The sequence below is a fragment of the Phycodurus eques genome, chromosome 1, assembly GCF_024500275.1.
Source record: "Phycodurus eques isolate BA_2022a chromosome 1, UOR_Pequ_1.1, whole genome shotgun sequence".
Lineage (NCBI taxonomy): Eukaryota > Metazoa > Chordata > Actinopteri > Syngnathiformes > Syngnathidae > Phycodurus > Phycodurus eques.
In genome coordinates, this window is record NC_084525.1 from 23,789,133 (window position 1) to 23,815,901 (window position 26,769).

Consider the following 26,769-nt stretch of genomic DNA (forward strand, 5'->3'; position numbering starts at 1 on the left):
ATTGTAGGGCCTCCCCGACATACAAAGATGTTAGTTAGTCTCTCAGTCGAGATCTATCACTGAAACATAATTCACTGATACTACTACTTTCTCGTTAGCAACAATTCTAAAATCGCAGTGCAAATCGCAGAAAGGCGCTCATGTTATGCACGCAGTAGCAGCGAGTCGGGCATGTTTTAATGTAGCCTCCATGTAGTAGCAATGAGTGAGTGAGTGTTTGTGTAATTGGGAGTTCAGCGTCGTTGAATGCTTGTGGGAAGAAGTTGATACTGATGAAGATGGATGATGTCTGAATGCATCCTTTGTTCAATTTAAAAACAAATCACTTCAAAAGTATTTCGAGGAATATAGAATATTCTGGAGACTGTACGCCTATCATTGTCCAAATGTATGATCAAAACACATCACTTGTTTATTATTTTGTTACAAATCCATTATGACAACAAAACTATTTTGAGTCATGAGGAGACGCAGTAAAAAATATTCTCATTTTATTTTAGAAAATGGTGCTGCTCGCACAAACACACCAGACAGTCATGTTGGTCTACGATCGGACCGATAGAAAACACAATACAAAACACAAGCCAAACAGCAGCAAAGCAGCTTGTTTGCTTCTTGTCCAACACAAAGACAACTAGACAAACAAACCCACAAGGAAAGTCAATACAAGGAGACAAAATGTAGACATGCATGTTGTTTCAAATATGCTTTGTTTGGAGTTCCAAGCAGCACTAGTTCAATCATAAAGTTGTTTTTGTGAACTCAATGTCCTTAATAACATTTATTAAGCCGTGACAAGGTTTAGCAAGGTCATTTCAAAGATGTACTTCAGACTATGCAGGAACAGATTAAGAAACTTTCAATGTGCTAAAACACTTCTAAAACAGCATCACATGAAAAAAAAAAACATACAGCACAATTTGCCATCATGAAATTTGCAGGTCTGTAGCTTGAGCTTCACTGCTAAATTACAATGAAAATATATAAACATATAAAATAGACATGCTCGCAATGTTGCATGATATTAGTAAGAGCGACACTGGGTTATCATTTAAAAAAAAAACATGCAAATGGGTCGCTAGGCTACTCTTCATCTACGACTGATGTAAACATGCAGGGTGCATGGTTGCACTGTGCAGGCAGCTGACTGGACCGAGAGACAAGAAGAACAACTGATCCAGGTTGAAACACTAAAGTGGTTTGTTTCAAGGGCCCTGAGCTGCGTCACGTCCACAAGCTGACAGAGCAACCAAGGCACTGAGGAGGCGTCACGCTGGCCCCAAAGAACAAACCCAGGAAAACAGAAGTAAAGGTTTCTGGAAAGAGGATAGAATCACCACATTTCTTCCAGATCGCGAGCAGTGTCAGAAACATCATTGAAAGTGGAAGCAACACGGACAGGGCATGACAGCAAACAAAAAAATACTTGGGGTCTGATTTACTAAAGGGCTGCACGAGCAAAGACGGGCGCAAACTTGATGTGGAAGCTGATCTACTAACCTGGCGAACCAGGATTGGATCTGCCAAACATCCAAAATTGCCCCATACCTCATTTTGCACATTGTGGGAGGAGTAAATGCAAATACATTGCACAATGTCACTTCTCAAACCTGAAACGAACTTTAATGGCTGATTTGGTGCCTTTAAATACCACGTCTGAAAGGGAGGCGCAAACGGCACCGCTGTGTGTACTACAATGAGGAGGCGCTAGCAAAATGAGAGATGACGGGGAGAACAGATCTTTCACGCTTGTGTAAAATGCCAGAAACAAAACTGATCAAGACACACTTTATAGTTTATTTAGAAATGTGATGTTGGAAGTCCTGAATGATCTAAGGGTGGACTTGGAGCCAGTCACAAAAAGGAGTCTTGACAATATGACAATATTCCATTCAACTCTGCGTTTCCTTGTATCTGGGTCATTCCAGCGCTCTGTGGCTCTCTGGTGCTGGCCACTCCCGGGGCAGGTTTCTGGGTGTACTGTCCCACGTTCTAAGCACAATGTTACGCAGGATGGGCACATGCATCCAGTGGTCACGCAGTCGGGGCGAGTTAAATCAAACAAAACAAGGCCCATGCAGTTCCTGGCTTTCCCACAATGCTCAGAGGTATAAATTAGTTTTCTGTTTGTTTGTCTTCCGCTATCACTTCCAATTCCATCACTTCCAACTTGATTTTGTGTTTGTGGTGCTCTCCAAAATCTTTCATGGTGAAAACCATCAGAGCTACATAAAGTGCAAAACCCTCTTAAATACGGCAGTCTCTACCACTTTTACACCTGTTGCCAACGCGGTGCAATCTGTTAGAGGAAATTAACACGCAATTTAGCACCTCCTATATGTTATTTTAAGGAATTAGGCCCTTTAAAGTGAGACAAGAAGCGAAAGGAGATGTTTTTTTTAGTTATACCAGCTGATAATGACAGCCAAAAGATCAGACACGACTGTCAAAAGGGTCAATGGTCAACAGTTGTCTTGCGAAAATAAAACTCATCACCTTCCTGTCCAATCAGGCGCTGCGACCGCCCAAGTCACCACTTTCACAGTCGCAGGCAAAGGCAGCTGTCTGTGTAGAATGATGCTTGCTAACCTAACGTTAACGTCAGCCTACTTAATTGAGCGATTTGAACATTCTAGAATGCAAAAATAAAATGAATCAGGTTGATGGCGACTGGTACGAAGGAGTATTGGGGCCACCCTGAAAAGAACAAAATCATTTTAGGACAAAACAGCGATAGATTTAGAAGAATACAGTTGTGTAAAGTAATGAGGGGAAAAAAATATTTTATGAGAATAAAGCTGTGATATTAGAAGAATAAAAAATGGAATACATAAGAACAGGGGAAGGGAAAGTATGGCGCGCAGCCCATATATGGCCCACTTCATTCTTGAATCTGGCCCACCAAGCGTTTACTAATTAAGAGTCCTGTAATACATATTAGATTAGTGATCGACCATCATTTTGGGGTGCTCTTGTTTTGATGTGAGAGTACAAGGGTATATGATATCAATATAAGGTATAATACCAACTTTAACGAAGAAGGATGATGAAAAAGGGGCATTCCCGGGGCAATTAGTTATTTACCAATTGTTCCTAAATGGATTGATATTGGAAATGCTCTTGAGCAAACAAAATTATACAGAACTTGTTAGTGAAATATAGGCTATCTGGACCCTATAGGTCCTTATACTAAAATGTATATATTATTTGTTTACTTTTCATTCATTATATCTTTGATTAGATAAAGGATCATTTTTTTGTGAAAAAAAAAAGTTTTTTTCATTTCTTTGATTATAATTAATTACAAATACAAAAATAAAAATAGAGAATCAATGATTTTATTATTAAAATAAACAATGGTACATATTTTACATGTTTAACTTTTTTGTTTACATCAGCTGGCCTTATCTGTCTGTTTAAAAAAAAAAAAAAATGTGACCCTTCAATTTGTCCACCCCTGGGTTAGAATAGAAAAGAATAAGGATTTAGTCAAGTAATGGGGAAATTCCAATTTTACAGCAGCAAAATGGACAGTAGCAGCACACAAGAATATGTTATGTACATATTTAAAACACCAGGAAATGAGAATGAGCATAATGAGGAGCAGCACCATACGCTGGGGATATATATAAAAAAAAAAGACTGAAGTTGTAATATGAAGATGAAAAAAGACATCACTTTAGGAGTATATGTACTGTCCATCTGCATTAAGATGAGAATTATTATTATCGTTCTTGTAAAGTTTAACAGAAAACGTTTTGGCACAACATGGTCATCGTTTAATGCGAGAAAGAACAACGCGGACAGAAATGTCTTTTGTTGGGTTTGTTAATTCATCTAACCAGAAATATTTTGAACAAATATTTATCAATAATAGCCAATTCATATAACGGTAGTTCTCTTGTGAGACTCAGGCCGCTGTATTTATGTTTGAGCAACAATTTTGATGAGACTTAAACTAATCAGCAAATTAAAAAGGTGAACTTCAGTACCTCTTAAGCTTGCAGCTCGTTATGTGGTGGAGCTGCCCCGTCGTTCTAGGAATCTGCTCCGCAAACAACAAAAACAAAAACGTTTCGCTTGTCTACTTCTGACAAAAGAGCAAAATGTCACAAGTGAGTGGAGAATCTTCTGAAAGTTCCAAAACCAAACTGAAGCAAAGTTCATTTGCAAATTAGTATTTCATACTTGAGTGAGTGAACACCGACATTACATTAGCACCATTTTATAGTGGAATCACTTACACTTGCGTCTGTCGCACAAAATCTGCAAAATGTTGATCCCTGGCGCACACCTCGATGATCCTTAGACGCTCCTGGATCTCCTGTTGGAGGTCATGGATCAATTATTCAAGTCAGTATACTGTAGGCTGCTCCATAATGTCTAAATGTATGAACACTAAGACTGCATTTTCACCGCAAGGTTCAAGTGACACAGTTCAGATTTTTTTGCTCTCAAGTGACACAATTAGGATATGCGTCCTGGCAGTGGAAATTCATGGAATTGGATCACACAGTCTTATCGGATCACTTGAAATGTACATTTAATTAGATTTCGATACAAGCATTAAATTGGAATTGGGCTCTTGGACCTACAGTGTAAATCCAGTCTTTAAGTCAACTGAGGTGACTGTAAAGTCAAAGAAAACATTAGCCACGGCACACAAACTGCAAACCATCTTAACACACGAAGATCAAACCACAAACGTGTCACACTTCTTTGGTGAGCGCCATGTTCTGGTAGATGTGTCGGACCTCCTCGCTACTGAGTTCATTCGACGTGGTAGTGGGGCTGCTGTACTGGGGACGGTCATCATCATAGCGGCGGTAATACTGGGTCGTAACTGGGTCACTCTCAAACATTGGGTTGAATTTAGTGGCACGTTCCAGAGTTGGCACGCTGTCACCTCGTCTGCAACACAGAACATGAATCACCCACACAAAGTTTAGACTTTTATTAACCGCTTTCAGTGGTGTTACAAAATAATGTGTACACCGGCGCTAACCAACCTTTACTGAGCAAAGTCACATTTTACATTAGAAAACTATCACTGCACACCGCGAAACAAAAGAGTCACAAAAACAATATATGCTGAAATAATGAGGTTAATTGTACCTTTGGCCATTTAGTCGTAAAACATTTAATTGTTCTGCCTGTTACTATATTTTACTGGCACGGATAGATTCAATTAATTGTATTAGAATACATAATTTGTAGTCAAGTAATAATAATTTTGGCACCTATTAAGTGAAATTAGATCATTTCCCGCGGCACACACGAGACTGGTTAGTAATCAGTGGTGACAACAACACAAACCACGGAGTGACTGCTGTGCTAACCTCAGAGGATCCTCTGTGTCCTCGGTGTCATACTGCTCGCGCAGGGTCCTGGCCAGGAAGAAGATGATCCCAGCGGCCACCGCAAGGAAACCCGCGACTGAGGCAATGGCAATGCCGACCACCAGTGGCTCAGAGACATACTCTTCACAGTGTTCGCCACGGTACCACCAGTTCTCTCCGACGCGACACCTGCGGTTGTTAAATATTTGCAGCAGCCGTCTATCATACCTTTAGCTTCGTCATTTACAACTTAACGTTACACTTGTATAACAGCTGAGAATATTAAAGTCACTCTAAATTTGACACATGACCACAGAGAAGAGTGCTGTTGATAACCCTAACACATTTGAATGACTAAAAAATTGCTAAGTATATTAAAATGAGGCTTTACAATGGTGAAACCTCAAGCCGTTGTCTCTGCTCTCTAACGCTATGAGCGTGTCAGCTGACTGCAAGAAACCACGCCCGGGTGAAAAATGGATGATACAGCAACTTTTTTACACCTACGCATCCCTGTATGTTTGAGCCGCGGAAATATAGCTGCTTAAAGCCTCCGTTAGCTGGAATAAAGTATATCCCACCGAGTCGTCCAGGAGCTCTTCACACCGCAACGAGAAGCGCTAACCACCAGCTAGCTTGCGAGTGAACAGGCATCCATCCAGTGCTCCAATAGGCTGCTAAATTGTGGCATCCAGGTTAGATGCATTATCAGGCTATAGGCATAGCTAGCTAGCTAGCTAACGGGACACTGTAGTGGTAGAAATGGGACAAGTAATAATAGTTAAGTAACTTGTAATGGCACCGGATACTCACTGATCCAAACAAAACTGGGCACCATTTTAGACATGCCCCAAAAAAGAAATCAGGAAAACTGAAAACAGTTTAATGCTATTTATTCACAACTGAGTACAACCTCGTTCTCAGTCTTTGCAGTTATCGTCAAACATTCATCCATCCATCCATTTTCAATACTGCTTATCCTGTTCAGCGTCACAGGGTGCTGAAGCCTATCCCAACTGACTTCGGGCAAAAGGCAAACTACACCCTGAACTGGTCACCGGTCAGTCGCAGGGCACATATAGAGATGGACAACCATTCACACCGTCACTGAGTCGGAACTGAATCCACGCTGCCTGCACCAAAGTCGGTCGGCCTAATGTACCGCTACAGCAGTAGTGACTATCTTCAAACGTGTATAATGTAATTAAAAAACAAATAGATGATTTCACTTTACAGGGTCATTAAATATACACCAACCTGTCACAGCATTAGAGTCACTTGTACAATATAACGATGCTCGATACAATATCCAGTCTTCATGAAAGTAAGAATTTTCGGTTTTGATTGGATTACTCTAACAATATGCTTATTATTGCGCGTGTTTAGGTCTTGATAATGTAAATGTCCTTTCAGATGGTTTCTTCCAAAAGAAACCATCTGAACGTAAATAAACACACAATCCTCTGAGTGACTTTAATGTTTAAAAAAAAAAAAGTCTGACCTGCAGATGGCGCCCTTGCCCGCAATGATGTCACATTTCCCATCGTTGAGGCAGAAGTCTTCCTGGACATCACAGATGCTCTGACATGGCAGGCCGTCCACGCTCAGATATCCGGCGTCACATACACACTCGGCCTCACCCGACCACCGATTGACCATACACTGCGAGAAGGCGTTACATGCCTGGAACTTACACGGGTCCGCTTTGTCACCTGCACAGAATCACAAAATGATTTTCCTTGGGCAGGTTGGTCAAGCTGTGTTACTTGTAACAATCATGTTGTGCTCTTGTCACTCCTTGTTGGAATATATACAGTGATGTAAAAACATGTTTGCCCCCTTCGTGGCGGTTCATGCTTGAAAATCCTCCAATGTGGCTGAATTACAACAATTCTGCAAAGACGAGTGGGCCAAAATCCCTCCACAGCGCTGTAAGAGACTCATTGCAAGTTATCGCAAACGCGCAGTTGTTGCTGCTAAGGGATATCACTTCTTCACACAGGGCCATGTAGGTTTGGATGTTTTTCCCTCCCTTAATAATAAAAACCTTCATTTAAAAACTGTCTAATTTGATTAATATTACAATTTGTTTGATGATGGAAAACATTTAAGTGTCAAAAGGGTTTCCGATAGAATCGCCACATGTACCATCTCTATTAGAAAGCGTTACTCGCTTCAATTGACACAAATATATGCGCCGACCATCAGCCACACTCACGATGAGGTGGAAGCATTTTATGAGGATTTATTCCGTATTTATAGTCAATCGAAACACAAATTTCGAATATCTAAAGCTACTCTCAATTTAATGAAAAAGCGAAGAGAAATAAAGAAAAGGGGCAGCTTTATCAACAAAATTGTATATGTTGAATTGTGCAAGACGATTCGGAAAAACATACGACAAGAATTGAGAACTTACAACGTTCGGCTTGTTCAGAAAACGCTTGAAGCGGGACATGGAATAAAAAACGTAAAACGTGCATCGATTCTCCACAAAAAACTTATTTTTGGTTTGAAAATGGCCGATGGAACGATATGTCACAGCCGCCAAGAAGTCGTACAACGAGTTAAAGAATTTTACACAAACCTATACAGTGACCCTCACCGAATGATTACTGGAAAGCGAGAAGCAGACCCAGTTCCATGTATCCTAAATGAAAAGGTTGAAATTGCTATTAGTTCACTTATGGCCGGAAAAGCTTGTGGTCTGGATGAACTTTCTGTTGAATTGCTTAAAGCAGGCGGGAATGAACTTAATCAGATCCTTGAAAAACTAGTTAAACGCTGCTTGGACTTGCAAGACGTACCGGCGACATGGAAAGACGCAGAAATAATTTTGCTACATAAATCAGGCGATAAAATGGACCCAAGAGATTATCGCCCATAAGCCTGCCCTCAACGATTTATAAAGTCTTTGCAAAGATACTGGACAAACGAGTTGGAATCAAACTCAGTGAAGCACAGCCGATAGAGCAAGCGGGTTTTCGTAGCGGTTTTAATACTATGGACCACATACAGACAGTTCAACAAATAATCGAACGACACGAGTACGAAATGCCTCTGTGTGTAGCCTTCATCGACTATGAAAAAGCGTTTGACTCAGTCACCAACACTTCGATACTGCAGGCGCTAGTAAATCAAGGGATAGAGCCGACCTAGATCAACATTCTACAATCGATATACAACGATTCTTCAGGTTCAATACGAATTGATGATGAAAGAGTGCGAATAAGTCGAGGAAAAGGGGTCAGGCAAGGCAACACCACTGTCTCAGAAGCTATTTACAGCTTGCCTTGAAGAAATATTTAAAAAGCTCAATTGGGAAAAAGAAATTAAAAAAAATTTTAAATTTAAAAATTAACGGCGCTTATTTGAGCCATCTTCGTTTTGCAGACATCATTTTATTCTCTTACGATGCTGAACAACTACAGCGTCGTATTCAGGAATTAGAGTTAGAAAGCTGTTGCTCAGGTCTGAAAATGAACAAAAGCAAAACGAAGGTCGTGTTCAATCGTTACTGTCCACAAAAAACATATAAAAATGGAGGACTATGTCCTAGACGCCGTCGACAACTATTTAGGCCAACTTGTAACAATGAATGGAATTACAAGCATTGAAGTTGAACGCCGCATAAAGCTTGTCTGGCAGGCTTATGGAAGGCTTAGTGTTATATTCAAGAACTATCTTCCCATTTTCTTGAAAAGAAAAGTTTTCAATCAATGTATTTTACCAGTCCTCACTTACGAAAGTGAAACTTGGACTACGAATGCCAAATTATGTGTGTGTGTGTGTGTGTGTGTGTGTGTGTGTGTATATATATATATATATATATATATATATATATATATATATATATAGTGTTTCAAAAAAACATTTGTATCTATTTTTAGTCATTAGATTATTTGTAATTTTGTCAAAACAGTTTTTGATTTCCAACAATTTCCAGCAGAACCTTCTTTTTGTCTTGTCACCAGAGATGTAAAAAGTACTCATACACTGTCCTCAAGTAGAAGTACGGATACATGTTTAAAAAAAAAACAAAAAAAACAAAAGTAGAGGTGCCCGATTGATTTAACTTCTGCAGTTAAGTAAAGGTAAAAAGGTACAGACTCTGAAGTGTATTTAAGTATAAAACTAAAAAGTAAACATGCATTTTTACTGCCAATTATATACAATAAAAATAAAGTGCAGGTAAAGTACGGTTACAAAGTACATGCTAAAATATTTCTAAGTGGTTGGAAGCTGAAATAATGACGCTCAAAGGACAGGCAGTCACAGAGTGAACTGTGCTGACAGAGGTCAAAAAGATGGCGGCTGACCAGTGTCACTTGGTGCTGCTCACGTTCCTCCCAGACAGATTAACTCGGCGAATGCGCCGACTGCATCGATTGTGTGTCAAGAGTCTTTGGACACATTGGCACAAAGCAGACTTGTGTGATCCTTGATATTAAATAGTTTTCAAAGTGGAAGTAAAAGTAGTATGATAATACACATAAAGTACATGATCAAGCTTATAGTGCATCTTAGTTTTGGTATCTAAAATAGCAGTACACAAGTGGATTTGAAACTTCCATGGACAGCAAAGCTCAGTTTAAAGGACTGACTGGTGAGGGGAACAGAGGGTGATGGGGAAGAAGAAAAAAAGACACTGGTACTGTACTTAGAAAAACAGAAATGTGGTAAAAATTTAGTCAGAAAAAGTATGATAATAGCATACAAGTGTACCAATAGTGCATTTGTCATAATTTTCTACATTAAGTCAAATTTGGATGTATTCCTAAACACCACTTAATTTCTTAAAGGAGACATCCATCCATCCATCCATTTTCTGTAACGCTTATCCTCCCTAGGGTCGCGGGCGTGCTGGAGCCTATCCCAGCTATCTTCGGGCGAGAGGCGGGGTACACCCTGAACTGGTCGCCAGGCAATCGCAGGGCACATATAAACAAACAACCATTCGCACACACATTCACACCTATGGGCAATTTAGAGTCTTCAATCAACCTACCACACATGTTTTTGGGATGTGGGAGGAAACGAGAGTACCCGGAGAAAACCCACGCAGGCACGGGGAGAACATGCAAACTCCACACAGGCGAGGCCGGGATTTTAACCCTGGTCCTTGGAACTGTGAGGCAGATGTGCTAACCAGTTACACCGTGCCGCCTCTTAAAGAAGACATATTATTGAAAATTGACTTTTTAATGTTTATATACAAATGGTTGGGTCTCTGGAGTGCCTGCCCAGCCATGAAGTGTTAAATTAAAAATGTTTTTAATCTGGCTATTCCTGAAAACGTGTCTGTGTGCGAGCCATTCCGCACTTCGACCCCATTGTTATGTAACAGTCGGGCTAATTTAGATGATAACATCATACCAACTTTCTCCAGTCATGACTTTGCTGCTTTGGCAGCTAGGCTGGCCTAAGATCGAGTGCCATTTTTGGCCAGAGGTCGATTGCCGGACTGCTGTACCCAGAACCGCTATCATGTCACAGCCAAAAGGTAAGCAGAGCTGCACAGAGTTTTCTTAGGTGCGCAGATTAGCGCTAGCTTCTGATAAGCGGCACATACTTGATTGCACGGTGAAGTTGTCGGCAATGTGGGGATCGTGGCATAATTGTGTTTGGCAACGCATAAACTGGTCCTCATTCACAGTCCACGTAGTAATTGACAAGTGTTATTCAGCGGGCCGGCGCTGCCTCTTGAGGGAAAATAGAATCTATGCCATCTTAGAAAGGCTTGAGTGTGATTCACAGTTGATCTTTTTTTAAAATTAGGGTTGGGCTGGGGAGGACACTCGGCCAGGTGTTCCGGCACGCTGGCCTGCTCTTTGGCCCGCCATGCCTTTCCCCTGTGGATTTTTAGTGCAACACATACATTCGCCCATCCTTTGGGGAGCTGGCTGGCCTGGGTGGGGGTGACGGTTACGTGTCATCATTGCCATGTGACCGTCTCGCCTGACCCACACCATTCTCCCTAATTTTAATGCACTACACCCCACCACACACGATCATGGCACAGAGATAATGGTTGCCAGTCGGGGACCTGGCAACCATAGTAATAGGGTAGGTGGTGGGTATTCACATTTCTCTTCTCCCCCCGCATTTCTCTTTTTTTCTCAGTTATTGTATATCCTCACCCCTATCCCCAAATAAGAACACGATCGTAATGTTACTTTAGCTCAAATATATAGACTGTCTAACTATTGTTCTGATGTGACATAAATTCTGACATATTATCAAGACAACTGGGAACTGTTTTGAATTGGGAAAAAATGCTTAATGTCTCCTTTAAGTATGCAGTGGCAAACATGAATAGCCTAATGTTTTACACATTAGTCATCAATAATTAACAGGCTAAAACATCAGTTATCGATTGTCATCAGCAAGATTATTACTTACTTCCTTAGCTAAAAATATGTGCATGTACAGTCAGCACGTCTCCGTCTTACCTGATTCAACGTCCAGTGAGTACTTATCAATGGCAAGGTTCATGGTCTGGTAGGCAGTGTTAGCAAAGTCCTCAAGGATGAGGAAAACAACATTGGCAACACCTCTAGAAACTGGTTTGCCAAATCTCATGCGGCTATTAACCACAATACTGCCATTTCTGAAGTTGAGGATCTCCAAGTTCTGGAAGTTGTTTAGGTTGGACTGCAAGTATGGAACTAGCTGAAACATAAACACAAAATCAAACATAAAATGTTATTCTCATGTGCGGTTTCCACTCTACATTGGCTCAGTTCTCACCAGTTGAAGAAACCGTTGCTCAAGTGCTTTGTATTCAGGGGAGCTCTTGTTGAAAAGGTCCATGGAGAACGCCATGTTGGTCACCCGTAGCCTGAAGAACACTGTCAGGGCTTGCATTGGCCTGGTCGGCAATGCAATCGCATCCAGCTCTGAGCCCTGCGCGCCACTGGAGTAGCCGCTGCTGTCACCTTGTGTTACTATGCTGCCATACTGGGACACGTCAAGGCTGACATCAATGCCTGGCACATGCTTTATAGTGTGGATTTCATCTGCTTCTGTACTGTCAGTGATATCTGGAAGCAACAAAGTTGTCGTTTTAAGGACTTCCAAGTTTGTTCCAAAATCTTCATCTGTTGAAGGACTTTTTTTCCCGCTGACTTCTGACGACAGTGTGCTGAACAGACCATGAGCTTCGTGATTGGAGTGTTCAGGATTAAGTGAGTCCTCATCTTCGGGCGCTGAATCTGACACTCGAATGAATGGTGAATCTTTCTCTGGAGAGAGGGCAATGGGGTTGGGGTCTGAAGTAACAGGTGAGAAAGTGACAACAGGAGCAGTAGCAGCAGTTGTTGTAACAACTAAGATTTCATCCACCAGCAGGTCTTCTTCGAGGGTCACAACCATTGCAGTTGTTGGTTGAGAAAACAGGAGAAGTTGTTCCTCTAACACTTCAACCCCATCATGGTGGGTTTCTGGAAGCGGCAAATTGGGTTCTACAGGCAAGACTTCCTCAGGAGGTGATTGAGGAGGGAAAACCTCAAAGTGCGATTCTTCGACTGCAACTGTCTGAACTTCTTCAAATGTTGGTCGTTGTGTGGTCATGTCAGGTTTTTGAGTCGCAATGACTTCTTTTTTTTTCAACTCTGCAGCAGCATCAGTGTTTTCCTGCACAGGAGAAGCTTTTGTGGTTTCGCTTGTCACTGCCACGTCTGGTAAGAACCCTGGGTGCTCATAAGACCAAGTCTGCAGCTGAGGAGCACCCGTAAATGCCACCAAATTGTGTTGATCCTGCGTCACATGTGACTCTTCATAGAGGCCAGATGCTTCCACTGTCTGCACAGACAACTCGACTGTCAAAGTGCCTTTGGGTGAAAAGACAGGTGGATCAGTGGTAGAGAACCGAGGGTCTGTGCTGATGTGTGGTGTAAATAAAACCTTATCCAAGAATGGGTTGTCCGTGTCTCCATCTGGCTTAAAGTCCTCCAATGTAGGAAGTGTATGTAAAGGTATAGGAGGGGTGGACCTGAAACCCATGACTTCATCCTGTTTGCTGTTTAGTGACTGAACAAGAATCCCCCCTACTTCCTGTATTCCATCATCCTCATCTGTCTCTTCCAGATCTGGTGGTGGCAGCACCTCCAGATGGCTTTCACCATAAAAGCTTGTTTCCGGGTCCCAAGACTGAAGAACCCCTTCCTGCCCATCTCCTGAGAAACCAGAGCCAGAGCCATATTCCACTGCAAGCTCAAGGCCTTTCTGTGTTTTAAGTGAAAGTAGAGAATTGGAAGCTTCATGGTCCCCTTGGAAGGGCTTGCTTGTAGGACCAGGAGCATTGTTTACTAGAAAACCCTCCTTTTCAATATTTTCATCAGCTGTCAAAAATAGAAACACAAAGTGGGAACATTAACACATGTGTAACATAAAGCAGAAGTAGTTCTGATATTAGTATACGTGTTGGAAATGACCAAAGAAGACAACATGGAAGACAAGCATAAATAAATCAGTAAACATATTTTGTTTGGACCATTTACTTTAACTCACAGTCTTGTGTGCTTGGCAGCAGACTTGGCATCCTCTCGGGGGTCGGTGGAAATGTTGTACTCTCATCAACCATGAAGACGTCATTTTCACTCACGGCTTCAGTCTTTGTGTCTCTCCACGAGTCGTATGAGTCAAAAAGGAAGTCATCCTTCTTCGGAAAAATATCCCGGTTTTCCATCTCCGGATTCAGTTCGTCGGGTGGTCTCTCTGCAGTAAGGACGTTATCCTGTCCAAGGTGATTATCACCTATTAATCAGCAGGAATGAAGATGGTTGACCGCACATTTTTCATATTTGGCGGCAACTCACCATGTTGTAGAAGTTGTCGGCTGGTCGACTCGTCGGGTTCCCTAGAGGTAAAAAATTCTCAGCTGTAGCAAACAGATGACAAATTTCAACAATTTGGGATTGATCCATGTGATTCTCCTCATTTTGAATGAATAAAATGCCGAAAGAAAATGGTAGCGAGTTATGCATCTAGTCACCATTTTCCAGCAGCAGCGGGTCAGAGTGGGTCCCAAGGCTGCTGTTGGTCAGCACGTTGTCTTTGCGAAGGGCTTCCGTAATGTAGTTACGGAAGTCGGTGATGGTGTAAACTACAGTTGGTTCCTCAGGAGCAGCAGGATAGTTCTTCTCCACCAGGTTGTTCTGCAGCGTGATGAAGTCCATCGTGGCATTGGAGATGCCGTCACTGTCCATCGCCAAAGTGATGGCATAGTGGACATGAACCACCAAACCCCTAAAATGACAAAAACGAAACAAAAACATATCAAATGCCCACTGTAATACCTCATTTCTTCTTGCATGTGAACTGTAAATGGATGCAGACGTACCGTTCCAGGTCCTTCTGAGGTCTGTGAACAGAAACAAAACACAGCAAACTGGAAAAAAGTTCCATAAGTCTGGTGACAATGATTTCAGCATAACAAAACCGTACCTGAATTCAATGACAAAGACATTCTTGAAAACTGGCAGCTTCTCAAAGGCGTCTCTAATCTGGATGTGAAACACAGGAAACAAAGTTTGTTTTCATTGTTTGTTTATCAAGAACTTTTTGAGGAAAAACTATGGCGAACCATTTAACCTGAGCACTGAGACTTTCAAGACCTCTCAAAATCTCGACTCAAGGCTAAACTTAGTCGTGCAATCATACCCTGCGGGTGAAGTGTCGAACTAGTTGCTGGTAGTGGACGCTACTCGGGTCTCTCAGAGCACCGTTGTAGGATTCTTCTCTCAGTGTAATGCTCAGTTCCACCATCTGTTCCTTCAGAGGCCTCAGGAAGGTGTTGTCGATTTCATTATGAAGCTAAATGTGCAAGAACATTGAAAAAGTTTAGTGTAGTTGAAGAAATTTGGGATCTTGGATGTGGTTGACTCACTGAGTTCTCTTGTTCATCAAAGGGGAAACTCAGTAAGTTGCTATCGGCCTTCAGGGGGCTCTCTGTGGAATCTGGGAAGTTGCCATTGTTGTACTCCACAACATATGTTGTGGTGGCTTGCACGTAGCTGCTCGGTGTGGCCTCAAATGCGGCATTGCTTTCCACAGTGGCTTTAACGACTGTTTCATGGGACGGTGCCTCTGTACGTATTCCATCTTCTGCTGTTGCATCTGTAAAGATAAACTGGACTTTGTCAGAAGGAACCTCTGTAGGACTTGTCTGGACACTTTCTGGGGGCTCATCACCCTCAGAGGAGACCACTGGGCCAAGGTCTTCACCTGGAAGCTCTTCCTCAACTTCAGGAAATACTTCAATTTTACCTCCATTATCAACTTCAGTGGTAGAACTCTGCGTGATCATTGCTGATGGACGTCCCACATCAGAGTCTTCCTGAAGTTCCTCCATTACATCTGGTTCCTCTGATTCAGTCTCTGGCAGTAATTTCTCTGAACTCTCCAGGGAAATAACTAGACTTGCATCTTCATCAGATTCAGGATGTGATTCCTCAATGTTCTCTTGAATTGCTTTTGTTGGAGCTTCATGTTTAGATGTGGATTCTGCTGTTAAATGTGTCATGTCAGCCTTTCCCTCCAAAGTCTCAACCCCAGCTTCAGGTGTCTTCTCTGTTAAGTCAAGATGGGTACTGTGTGTGTCAGGTACTTCAGGTCCAGGTTCCATTCCCATAGATTTTACTCCTAAAGTGTCAATTCCGTCCCTGAATGCCACATCATGTGGCAGTTGAGCTTCTTCCACAGTTTCTATGACAATCTCTGCCTCTGCAGGTATAATCGGTGCTTCAGCTGGACTTTCATCTGGTTCTTCTGTAGCTTCAGCGGGTCGTTCCTCTCGTGCCTCATCAACTGATTTGACAGACTCTTTTGTAGCCACTATTGGGTCTTCCTTGTTTGTGGCATCATTGACAATTACAAGTAGCTCTTCCATAGACTTGATTTCCTCTTTTTCCAATTTTGTTTCTTCTGTCACCACGTCTTGTTGAAATGTATCTGGAAAACCTTCCTCAGTTAAAGCGGTGACCCCTGCACGACTATCCTGTTGTGGGACCTGGGCAGTCGGCTTAGAGATTAGTTTTACAATAGCGTCAGGAGGAACATTAGTGGTCTTGTCAGAGTGACTTGCAACAATAGAGCCACAGCCTACCGACCCGTCTGGCACACCAGCGACAACAGTGTCATGGGTCAACTCCACAGGAGTCTGTGATAATTCTCCTTCAAGGACTTCCTCAAGTGCAGAGGGCGAGGGTGTCTCAGTAGGATCCGCTTGACCAGAGGATGGGGTTTCTTCAACTGCAGAATTCCAGGAAAAAAACAAAATATAAATATTTTTTTTAAAAAGATGAAACTTAGGCAATTTAATTAGGATAAATCTGGTTTTTCATGCACGAACATTACACATTGACATTATACGGTTGTTTGCATCTGAGAATCTACTGAGCATCTGAATTTAAGACTGCCCCTACAATTTTTTTTAGCAAGCCCAGACTTCAAGGCCCTGTGATTGTGACGGCCCTAAGACTCGTCCAGCAGTAACCTCGGGAACACCTTTGCTGCTGGTTCACAATTGACCAGGTTGTGGCCTGTAAATAGGCTTAATGAGCTATTCTGGGCAGAGGGTGCATGTGTTCTGGCATCCATTGCTTGTGCCTGCTTGGGGGTGTAAACTGACTGACAATAGCTGCTCACAACCAATCTCAAATCTGCGTGCACATTTCTATGCAACACTGCCTTTACATCTCGTTATGCATGGACTTTCACTTTGTTACCACGGGATCACCAGAGACCTCAGATGACCACCAGTGACCTTCGACACCCTCCCTTTTTCAGCTTTTGTAATCAAGTTTTAGTGTTGGGACAATGCAAATGAAGACATTGTGAGACAGTTGTTTTAAATTTGACTCCTTTCCGTGACTTTCGGCTGACAAAATATTTTAGGTCTCCATTCTCCCTCTCTGCAATGTTTTCTTTAAATTTAACATCATTTTTTACTGTTATTTCTTCCTTTTTGACTGCCTATCTCCAACTTTCTCAAACAGTGACAAAACAGAAATGTTTCTTATTGGATCCAAGTCTAGCCAAATGGGACCGTTTTTACAAATGCCAGATTCCTCCCACACCCAAGTTTCATAATCTGGCTCCAGATGTGTTAGTCAAATTTAGGCCAATATAAATTCTTCCTTTTCTGTCCAAGCTTCTCAAGAAAAAAAGTTACACAACAACTGTATGACGTTCTACAAAAACAATCGTCGATTCGAAGACTTTCACTGAGGATTTAGAATGCATCATGGCACTGAGAAAGCACTGGTGAATGTTACAAATGACTTCCTTACTGTTTCAGAAAAAAGTCATCTCTGTACCTATTTCGGTAGATCTTGGCATTAAAGGAACGGTCTTTAATTGGTTAAAATCCTACTCGTAAGCTTGTTTACGGTTTGAAAATATCAGTAACAAGGAGTGTGCATATAAAAGTGAGTCATGACGTCCCGCAGGGGTCTATGCTTGGACCAGTACTGCTCAATCTGTACATGCTTCCCTTAATCAGTGTTATAAAAAAACACTCTGTTAACTTCTACTGTTAGGCAGATGACACAATTTATCAATGAAATGTGAATGAACCAATTAGTTATCCAAATTTAAGGTGTGTTTTAAAGAAATAATTAATTGGATGACCGGCAATTCTTACTACTGAATTTAGATCAAACTAAGTGTATATTCGTCTTTGGCACCGAGGACCTTAGAGGCAGGGTCTTCAATGAATCAAGATTGTTTTATCCTCACCTCTTGTAGAACAATAAGGAACCTTGGATTAGGATTACACTTGCACAAAATAATTGTTTTTTTTATATATTTCTTGCCTCTAGCTAATGTTAAAAACTACTGCACGCTTGCGACCTCAAGCCTGGATTATTGTAACTCTATAACTCTCTCTTAGATGGCTGCTCCATCAAGTCATTAAAGACTCTCCAGCTGGTCCTAAATGTGGCACGAGTACTGATTCGAACAAGGGGAATTATTATTATTATATAACTACTTCCACAGTGCTAGCTTTATTACGATGGCTTCCTGTAAAATGTAGAATTTAATTTCAAATTCACCTGACCATAAAGCACTAAATGGTCAACTATTATACGTTTGAGAGCTTGTGGTGCCTTATGAACCTACAAGAGCGGAGGTTCTTAAACTTTCTGGGTCCGGGGACCACTTATAAGGGAGAGATTTTCCTCATAATACTAACGCTAATTAAACATAACTACCACTTGTACCCCTAAACACCATAGGAATTTTTTTTTTTTTTAATGTTTCAAACTAATTATTCATTACTTGTTTAATAGAAAGGAATTTAACGTATTTAGATTTGATTTAATTAAATACTGCACACGGTGGCCAACTGGTTAGAGCGTCAGCCTCACAGTTCTGAGGAGTTGGGTTCAATCCCCGGCCCTGCCTGTGTGGAGTTTGCATGTTCTCCCCGTGCCTGTGTGGGTTTTCACATGCATGGTAGGTTAATTGAAAACTCTAAATTGCCCGTAGGTGTGAATGTGAGTGCGAATGGTTGTTTGTTTGTATGTGCCCTGCGATTGGCCTCCTGCCCAATGATAGCTGGGATAGGCTCCAGCACGCCCGTGACCCTAGTGAGGAGAAGCGGCTCAGAAAATGGATGGATGGATGGATAAATACTGCACACATACAGGCAAGTCAGATTTAATGTTTGTATACGTCACAATCACATCGGAGCTTTTAATAATCCCAAAGCTAAGATAGGGAGAAGTAATTGGTTTAGTATGTTGGTTTTATTGGCGCGCTGGTTCCCATATGTTCATTAAATGATACAACAATAATTTATTCACTAATTATTTAGCATACCCCAAACTGTGGCTCGCGGACCCGGTGGGGGCCAGTTAGAGAACCACTTTACTAGAGCACTATGATCCCAAAGTTCACATTTCTCTCTGGTTCCCAAAATCTGTGAAAATAAAACAGGAGACTTTCATTTATCAGGCTCCTCTCCTGTGAACAATCTTCCAGATTTAGTCTGGAAGGCAGACACTCTCTCACCAATTTAAGAGCCGGCTAAACTATTCCTCTTCCTTCTCAGGGCTGACTCAGGTTTGTCCTGGGTCAACCCTTAGATAAGCTGCAATAGGCCCATAGGTCTAGACAACCGGGGGGATCTTCTATGATGCACCAAAATAGGACAGCCCGGTGGAGTTAGCATCTTCTCCCCGTGCCCTGCGTTTTCTACGGGCACTCCGGTTTCCTCCCACATCCCAAAAACATGCATGGTAGGTTAACTGAAAACACTAAATTGTCTGTTTCTATGTGTCACTGCAATTGGCTGGCAACCAGTTCAGGGTGTACCCCACCTCACACCTGAAGATAGCTGGGATAGGCTCCAGCGTGCCCGCGACCCTAGTGAGGATAAGTGGTATGGAAAATGGATGGATAGATGATTATAAATATTATTGACAATAATGGTAATAATAATAATGATTGTCGTCAGTGCTCCCATTTTCTTTTGCACTTTTTTCCTTTCCTTATACTCATACTCCTCTTCTACTACCAATAACAACAATGATAATAATAATAATAATAATAATAATAATTCATTTTCAAGGTCACATTACCTGGCTGGGCGCTGGTCAAAAGCCCTCCAACCGGAATCCCTGGCAAACTTTCAGAACTGCAGAAAGCAAACACAAAGTAGAATAAAATAACTATATATATATATATATATATATATATATATATATATATATATATATATATATTTGCATCTAATCATTTTACACATCAATGTATGCCATGCAACAGAACAGAACTGAAGCTTCACACAAATGTACATAGATTCATGAAGCAACCATATGCAGCCGAAAACCTTATTTTTTATTTATTTTTATTTTTTTTTAAAACAGCAACCAGACTGTCGATATCTACAATACTGTACACTTTTTGCAGCAAAATTCACTTTCCATATTACACGTTAATGAACATATTAGCATGACGCTTAATAAATAATTTTAATATTGTAAGTAGTTTTCGCGGCTTCCTTGCTACTCCAGATGTAGCACCATAGCTTGTATTTGTTTTTTTCTGTCACCGGATACTTCTAAAACAAAAATGTTGTAAACTAAAACCAAGAAAAGGTACAGCCTGCCATCTCTTATTGATAGATACATGGAGGCCTACCTGCACAGAGGTGGGCCTGAGCTGATGGGAACACTGCAGCAGGTGAGGAAACACAACACACGTTTTGTCAACAAGACATCAACGTTCGTGACGTGTGTGAAGCTTGCATCCATCTTTTCATACAAGTTAGCACATATAATAAAGCTCAATTATCAGCCATGGGAGATCCTAGGATCTGAACTTTCGGGAGTGTTAACTGCCCAACCAGAATTTTTAACATAAAGCAGATTGGTTACGATGGTTAATAGGAAAATCTTTATCTGAAATCATTTATATGGAAAAAATACCATTAAGGAATATGCTGCTTGCAAACGTATTTTTGTTTTTCACCTCTCCAAACTTCAATTCAATTAAATACATGTGACAAAGTCATTTTGAGGATCATACTTATCAGCTGGTCTATTGTAGTATCTAATTAAATAAGAATATACACATGTGGATAAAATTGTTGGTACTCTTCTGTTAGTGAAAGGGAAAAAAAACACCGTGGTCACAGAAATAACTTGAATCTGACAAACGTAATAATAAATAAAAAATTTAATGAATATTAACCTATGAAAATCAGACATTGCTTTTTAATTGTGGTTCAACGGTATTATTTAAAAAAACAAACCCATGAAACAGGGCTGGACAAAAACGATGGTACCCCTAGAAAAGATGTTGTTCAAACAACGTGTGTCCTCTAATTAGCATCACAGGTGTCTTCAAACTTGTAATCAGTCAGTCAGACTATTTAAAGGCTGACAAGTGAGCACTGTACTCTTAGGCAACATGGTGTGCACGACACTAAACATGGACCAGAGGACGTGAATGAGAGAGTTGTCTCAGGAGATTAGAGAGAAAATTATAGAGAAACACATTCAAGATAAAGGATGGAAGACTGTCTCCAAGCAGCTTGATGTTCCTGTGACTGCAGTTGCCCATATTTGTCAGAAATCTAAGATTGACAGGACTGCACCCAACCTCCCTGGATGTGGCAGGGGGAGGAACATTAATGAAAAATTGAAGAGATGGATCATACTAATGGTAACAAAAGGACAAAGAACAACCGCCAAAGAAATTAAAGGTGAACTCCAAGTTCAAGGCATATCAGTGTCAGATCGCACCAACCGTCATTGTTTGAGCGAAAGTGGACTTCATGGGAGACGAACGACCAAGGAGGACACCACTGTTGAAAATAAATAATAAAAAAGCAAGACTGGAATTTGCCAAACTGCATGTTGACAAGCCACAAAGCTTCTGGGAAAATGTCCAATGGAAAGATGAGACTAAACTGGAACTTTTTGGCAAGGCACCTCGGCTCTATGATGACAGACGCAAAAATGAAGCATACCAAGAAAAGAACACTGTCCCTACTGTGAAAGATGGAGGAGGCTCTGTTATGTTCAAAGCCTGCTTTGCTACATTTGGGACAGGATGTCTTCAATCTGTGCAGGGTACAATGAAATCTCAAGACTATCAAGGTATTGTAGAGAGAAATGTGCTGCCCAGCATCAGAAAGCTTAGTCTCAGTCGCGGGTCACGGGTCTTACAACAGGATAATGACCCACAGCTAAAAACACCCAAGAATGACAAAGAGCAAAACATTGGACTCTTCTGAAGTATCCTTCTATGAGCCCTGATCTAAATCCTATTGAACATCTGTGGAAGGAGCTGAAACATGCAATCTGGAGCAAGCACCTTTCAAACCTGAGACAAATGGAGCAGTTTGCTCATGAAGAGTTTGCCAAAATACCTGGTCAGAGGTGCAGAAGTCTCAGTGAAAAAATACAAAAATCATTTGATTGCAGTGATTGCCTCAAATGTTTGTGCATCAAAATACTACGTTAAGGGTACCATCATTTTAGTCTACGCCTGTATCATGAGTTTGTTTCTTAAAATAATTCTGTTGAACCACAATTCAAAAGCAATGTCTGATTTTCATTGGTTCATTTAATAACATTTCTATTTATTATTTCTTTCGTCAGTTTAAAGTTATTTCTGTGGCCACTGTGGGTTTTTTTCTTCATTAACAGAGGGGTACCAACAATGTTATCCATGTGTGTAAATAATCATTCTAAATAAACAAATACAGCATTGCTGGACCCTTTATGAAAACCAAGGCAAACACTCATTAAGGTAGTCATACTGGCTTTGCTGACCATGCTAATAGTGTGATAGTTGAAATACACATTAGCTCACTAACAACTCATAAATCAAACTTTTAGAGTGGAGTGCTTTGCCAAAACGCTTTTTGACCCGACAGCATCTCAATAAATCAGAATATAGTAGAAAAGTTTGTTTAATTATTTTTTGTAATTACAGTCATTCAATCCAAAAAGTGAAACACGTTAAACAGATTCCTTGAACACACATAAACCTACATACTTTTCAGAAGTGCTATTGGTACCTAATCTCTATATTAAGAATCATTTTGATGTTTTTTTTAATGTAATATTTAAATTTCAATTGAGATCAATTTGACCTTTTAAAAATGGTATAAACCTTTTGAAATATTTCACTCTGTGTGTGGAGTAAATCTGTGACCATATGACTTTCACTTTTGGAATTTAACTTCTCAAATAAATTATGTTTTTCACAATATTCAAATTTAGCAAAATGGACCTCTATAGTTTAGTGTACTTGTACTTTTTTTTAATAATTCATTGCTAAACTTCATTGTTTGTGCAACAACAAAGTCCATTCTAATCTATATTTCTATTAAAGGCCATCTTACTCCTTGGTCAAGACTCTTAGAGAGAGGGCTAAATCATTTCCGGTGTACAGACATCAGGGATCATGGCCATGCAAGATAACCACAACTCTGCATTCTTGAAAAAAAGAACCAACAAAAAACATGGTACCTAAAATCTGTATTTAGCTCCACTGATTATGTCTTACTACTTGAGCACTAATGAGCGCCACTCCCATCAGCGAAGCAGAAGGCCAATAATGCATTGTAGTAATTTTAGGATTATCAGTGTGTGTTATAAGCTAAACTATCTATACTGTACAGTCCTCACAAGAGTGAGTATTTTTTTGTTTTTTTTTTGTTTTTGTGTATACTCACTGAAGAAATGACACTTTGCTACCATTTAAAGTTGTCAGTGGTGGGAAATAATGGTGGCCAAACAAAACAAATCATCCTTTGGACCCAATTTGGACATTTTCACAAAGGGGTGTTCTCACGTTTGTTACCAACCGTTACAGTAATAATGTCTTGTGTGTTGAGCTATTTTGAGGGGACAATAAATTTACACTGTTAAACGAGCTGTGCACTGACTACTTCATACTGCAACAAAGTGTCATTTCTTCAGTCTTGTCGCATGAAAAAATAAGAAAATATTTACAATAATGTGATGAGTGTACTTAAATTTGTCAGATACTGTATGTAGCTGTCCAAGTAAAATTAATATCAAATTTAGTCTTTTCTAATTTAGAGTATAATTTTAGAAATAAGACTAACATACAGTAGTGCTCTGTAATTACTACTGTATCATCACCGCTACAAAGCATCGAAATATGCAATGGCTCAGCAATAACGTGACATTGTGTTGCAAGCAATGAGACACTGACCTGCTCATTGGTGCCGCCATGCCAACTCTCTGAAAAAGACATTCAAAGAAGCTTATTAGACTTGTAGAACTGACATATTTGGATCAAACCATATAGGATACTCACGCTCCTAATGAGGCTGAGGTGCTCCTCCGATTGACTGAAGAACGCGCCAATCTCCTTGATGCTAATAGAGCCATCCATGCAGCGGCCCACCCAGTCCCGGTACTGGTCACGTTCTGGCAGTTGGTCCAAGAATATCTTGAAGGCCTCCCAGACCGTCTCCTGACACACTGGAACACAGCAGAAGCTCAAGACCAGGGTTCACCAACATGGTGCCCGTGGACACCAAGTCGCCCCCAAGCACCACAAGTCACCCACGGATCTGTTCGGGGAAAAAAAAAACCTAGCTCCCCGCCAAAAGGAAATTGTGGTTTCCTAGGAATGGAATGAAAGAACGAAGTGATCATTTGAAAATGTAAACACAGAAAATTTTACAAATTGTTGTCTTTGGATATTTATCTGATCCTACCTTTGTTAAATCATTGTTGATATTTGTGAAAAAAAAATATTTACAGCGTCAGTGTCTTCATATACAGTAGACGTAATTAAAGGTAATTTGAGCAAATTTTAGAAGTCTGTATAAAACTGGTAGCCCTTTGCATTAATCAGTACCTAAGAGGTCGCTCTCAGTTTCAAAGAGGTTGGTAACCCCTTTCACCACTAAGCAAGGTTGTGTTTGTCACCTGCTTCAGGAAATCAAAATTCTGTGACCCATGTATTGGAGACCTAAGCATTTGGCTGTCTGACATCTGACCTCCTGCCATCGGTTGCCTTTAAAGATGCCAGACGTAGTTTTTAAGATGTGTTAAGACAAGCGCTTCATCCATTTTAAGCACAAAGTATAAAACGGAGAAATAGACATTAGAGCAACATGACAAACCTCTGAGGTGAAAGTAGTTGAGGTGGTTGGAGACAGCTTGGTCTAATGTCTCCTGACTGCAAAGTTTCACTCCACTGGGAAACAGCAGATTCCTTTTCCTGCGAGTCATGGATCCATGATGCCTGAACAGAAGCTGCAGGTCTTCAGAAGAATCCTCCGTCTCGTCACCTGAGAGTGTTAAGGAGGAGCGAGGTGACCACAACAGGTGAGAGAAACATTTCATCGCAAGAAACTGACCTGTGTCCATGTTGACCCAGCCAGACAGCAGCAGCAACCCTAATATCCATAGCCACAACCCGCGATGCTTTCCCGCCATATCGAACCCAATGCCCCAGCTCACGTCCTCAGCTCATGTGTAATGTCCCTCACACTTGTCCAGACGCCGGTTGGTGACGAGGTGGAGGGACGAAGCTCGCTGGGTGGCTTCGTCTCAGGTGGGCAGATGGAAGCTTTAATCCTATTTGTTAAGCTGTTGGGGTGGATGAGTGTTAGCGGGTAGACGTTATTTACTTGACCCGGCTTCCTCATTTTGTTTCTCGTGTCAAACAACCCAGTAGTCAACTGACTCCTGAGCCCATCTTGTCTTTATTAATTACAGTTGAACTCAAAATATTAACATTATTTTTTGCTTTACAATAGATACAAAAGTTGAAACATCCCTGTTAAAATTCAAGGTTTTTGTGATTTAAAAAAATTAAGACCAGATAAATCATTTAAAAACATTTTCCACCATTAATGTGACCGATAACCTGTACCACTCAATTAAAAACATTTGTTGTTATCTTTTCATGAGGGTATGTAAAAGTTAGCGCTGAAAATTTGTGGTGTCTCAAGTGTGCACGGGATCACGTTCAAACTCATATTAAATGGGAATCAGCACACACCTGCCACCATTTATTAACCACAACTCAATTTCAGATGTTCTAGTAGGCCTTTCTTGACTTTTCTTTTGTTTGTTAGTTGAAGTCTGAAGTTTTTGTGATAAAACTGACTACTATTTCAAACTGTTCGTAAAGCCCTCCAACTTGACTAACTCTCCAGTTTGAGCGGAATAAAAATGGCTCCAAAGCATGATGCTGTCACCACCACGCTCCATTATAGGTAAACTTGATTTTTGATTGATGTTGGGTTTTTTTGGGGGGTGGGTGTCATGATTTGGGGCAGTTTTTCTTCAACTTGACCTGGGGCCTTACACAAGGTGGAAGGAATTCTAAACAGTTCCGAATATCAGTACAGAGTCTTCAGTTTACCTAACATGCATGTTTTTAAAATGTGGGGGGAACCCAGAGAAAACATGGGGAGAACATGAAAACACACAGGAAGGCCAAAGCCCAGATTTGAATCGAGAACCTCAGAACTGTCAGGGAGACGTGCCAGCAATACTCCACCATGCTACTGCACATAATAAAATTTAACACATTTTACAATGGTTTATACTGTAATTCTGAGTGACACAATGTGATGACCCCTCTAATAACCAATACATATTCACTCTCAAGTTCACACTCATCAAGAACATGAGTCTCTCTGAATCAAGAGGTAGCATGTAAGTATATTTTTGTATTGTGTTCAAAAGAACTGTAACAATGTTGTAAATGCTGACATTTATAGTCATTCACATTTTCCCACTATCACCTTCCTGTCAAATTAGCATCACGTTAAACTCGGAGAGATTTGAATGTGATTCCAGCTTCCCCCAACACCTCCACCAACCCCTACGTCAACAATAGCGGACATCTTTTATTGGATAATCAGCTTAATAGACATCAGGGGACAAACTCCAAGTCCTGCCAGTACGCTTGT

At 40.9% G+C, this 26,769-nt stretch overlaps 1 protein-coding gene across 4 annotated transcripts; it reads right to left on the reverse strand.

The window, feature by feature from the left end:
• Window positions 1-469: 469 nt before the first annotated feature.
• Window positions 470-25,402, reverse strand: LOC133406348 (interphotoreceptor matrix proteoglycan 2-like). 4 transcript variants are annotated; one of them, XM_061683903.1, is made up of 21 exons: window positions 25,204-25,402; window positions 24,967-25,134; window positions 24,150-24,316; window positions 24,045-24,073; window positions 20,490-20,522; window positions 19,928-19,983; window positions 15,229-16,592; window positions 15,003-15,155; window positions 14,787-14,845; window positions 14,683-14,703; window positions 14,335-14,588; window positions 14,159-14,199; window positions 13,851-14,076; window positions 12,090-13,681; window positions 11,792-12,011; window positions 6,841-7,051; window positions 5,340-5,528; window positions 4,716-4,911; window positions 4,245-4,324; window positions 3,993-4,045; window positions 470-2,697 (listed from the first exon to the last, which is right to left on the reverse strand). In XM_061683903.1, exons 1-20 carry the CDS (start codon window positions 25,280-25,282, stop codon window positions 4,012-4,014), a joined length of 5,172 nt encoding a protein of 1,723 aa, XP_061539887.1. In that variant the 5' UTR covers window positions 25,283-25,402; the 3' UTR covers window positions 470-2,697; window positions 3,993-4,011. The 4 variants fall into 4 exon arrangements, with proteins under 4 accessions (XP_061539887.1, XP_061539877.1, XP_061539903.1 ...); XM_061683893.1 differs by having other exon boundaries at window positions 14,159-14,220; XM_061683919.1 differs by lacking the exon at window positions 20,490-20,522 and having other exon boundaries at window positions 14,159-14,220.
• Between the last annotated feature and the right edge of the window lie 1,367 nt (window positions 25,403-26,769).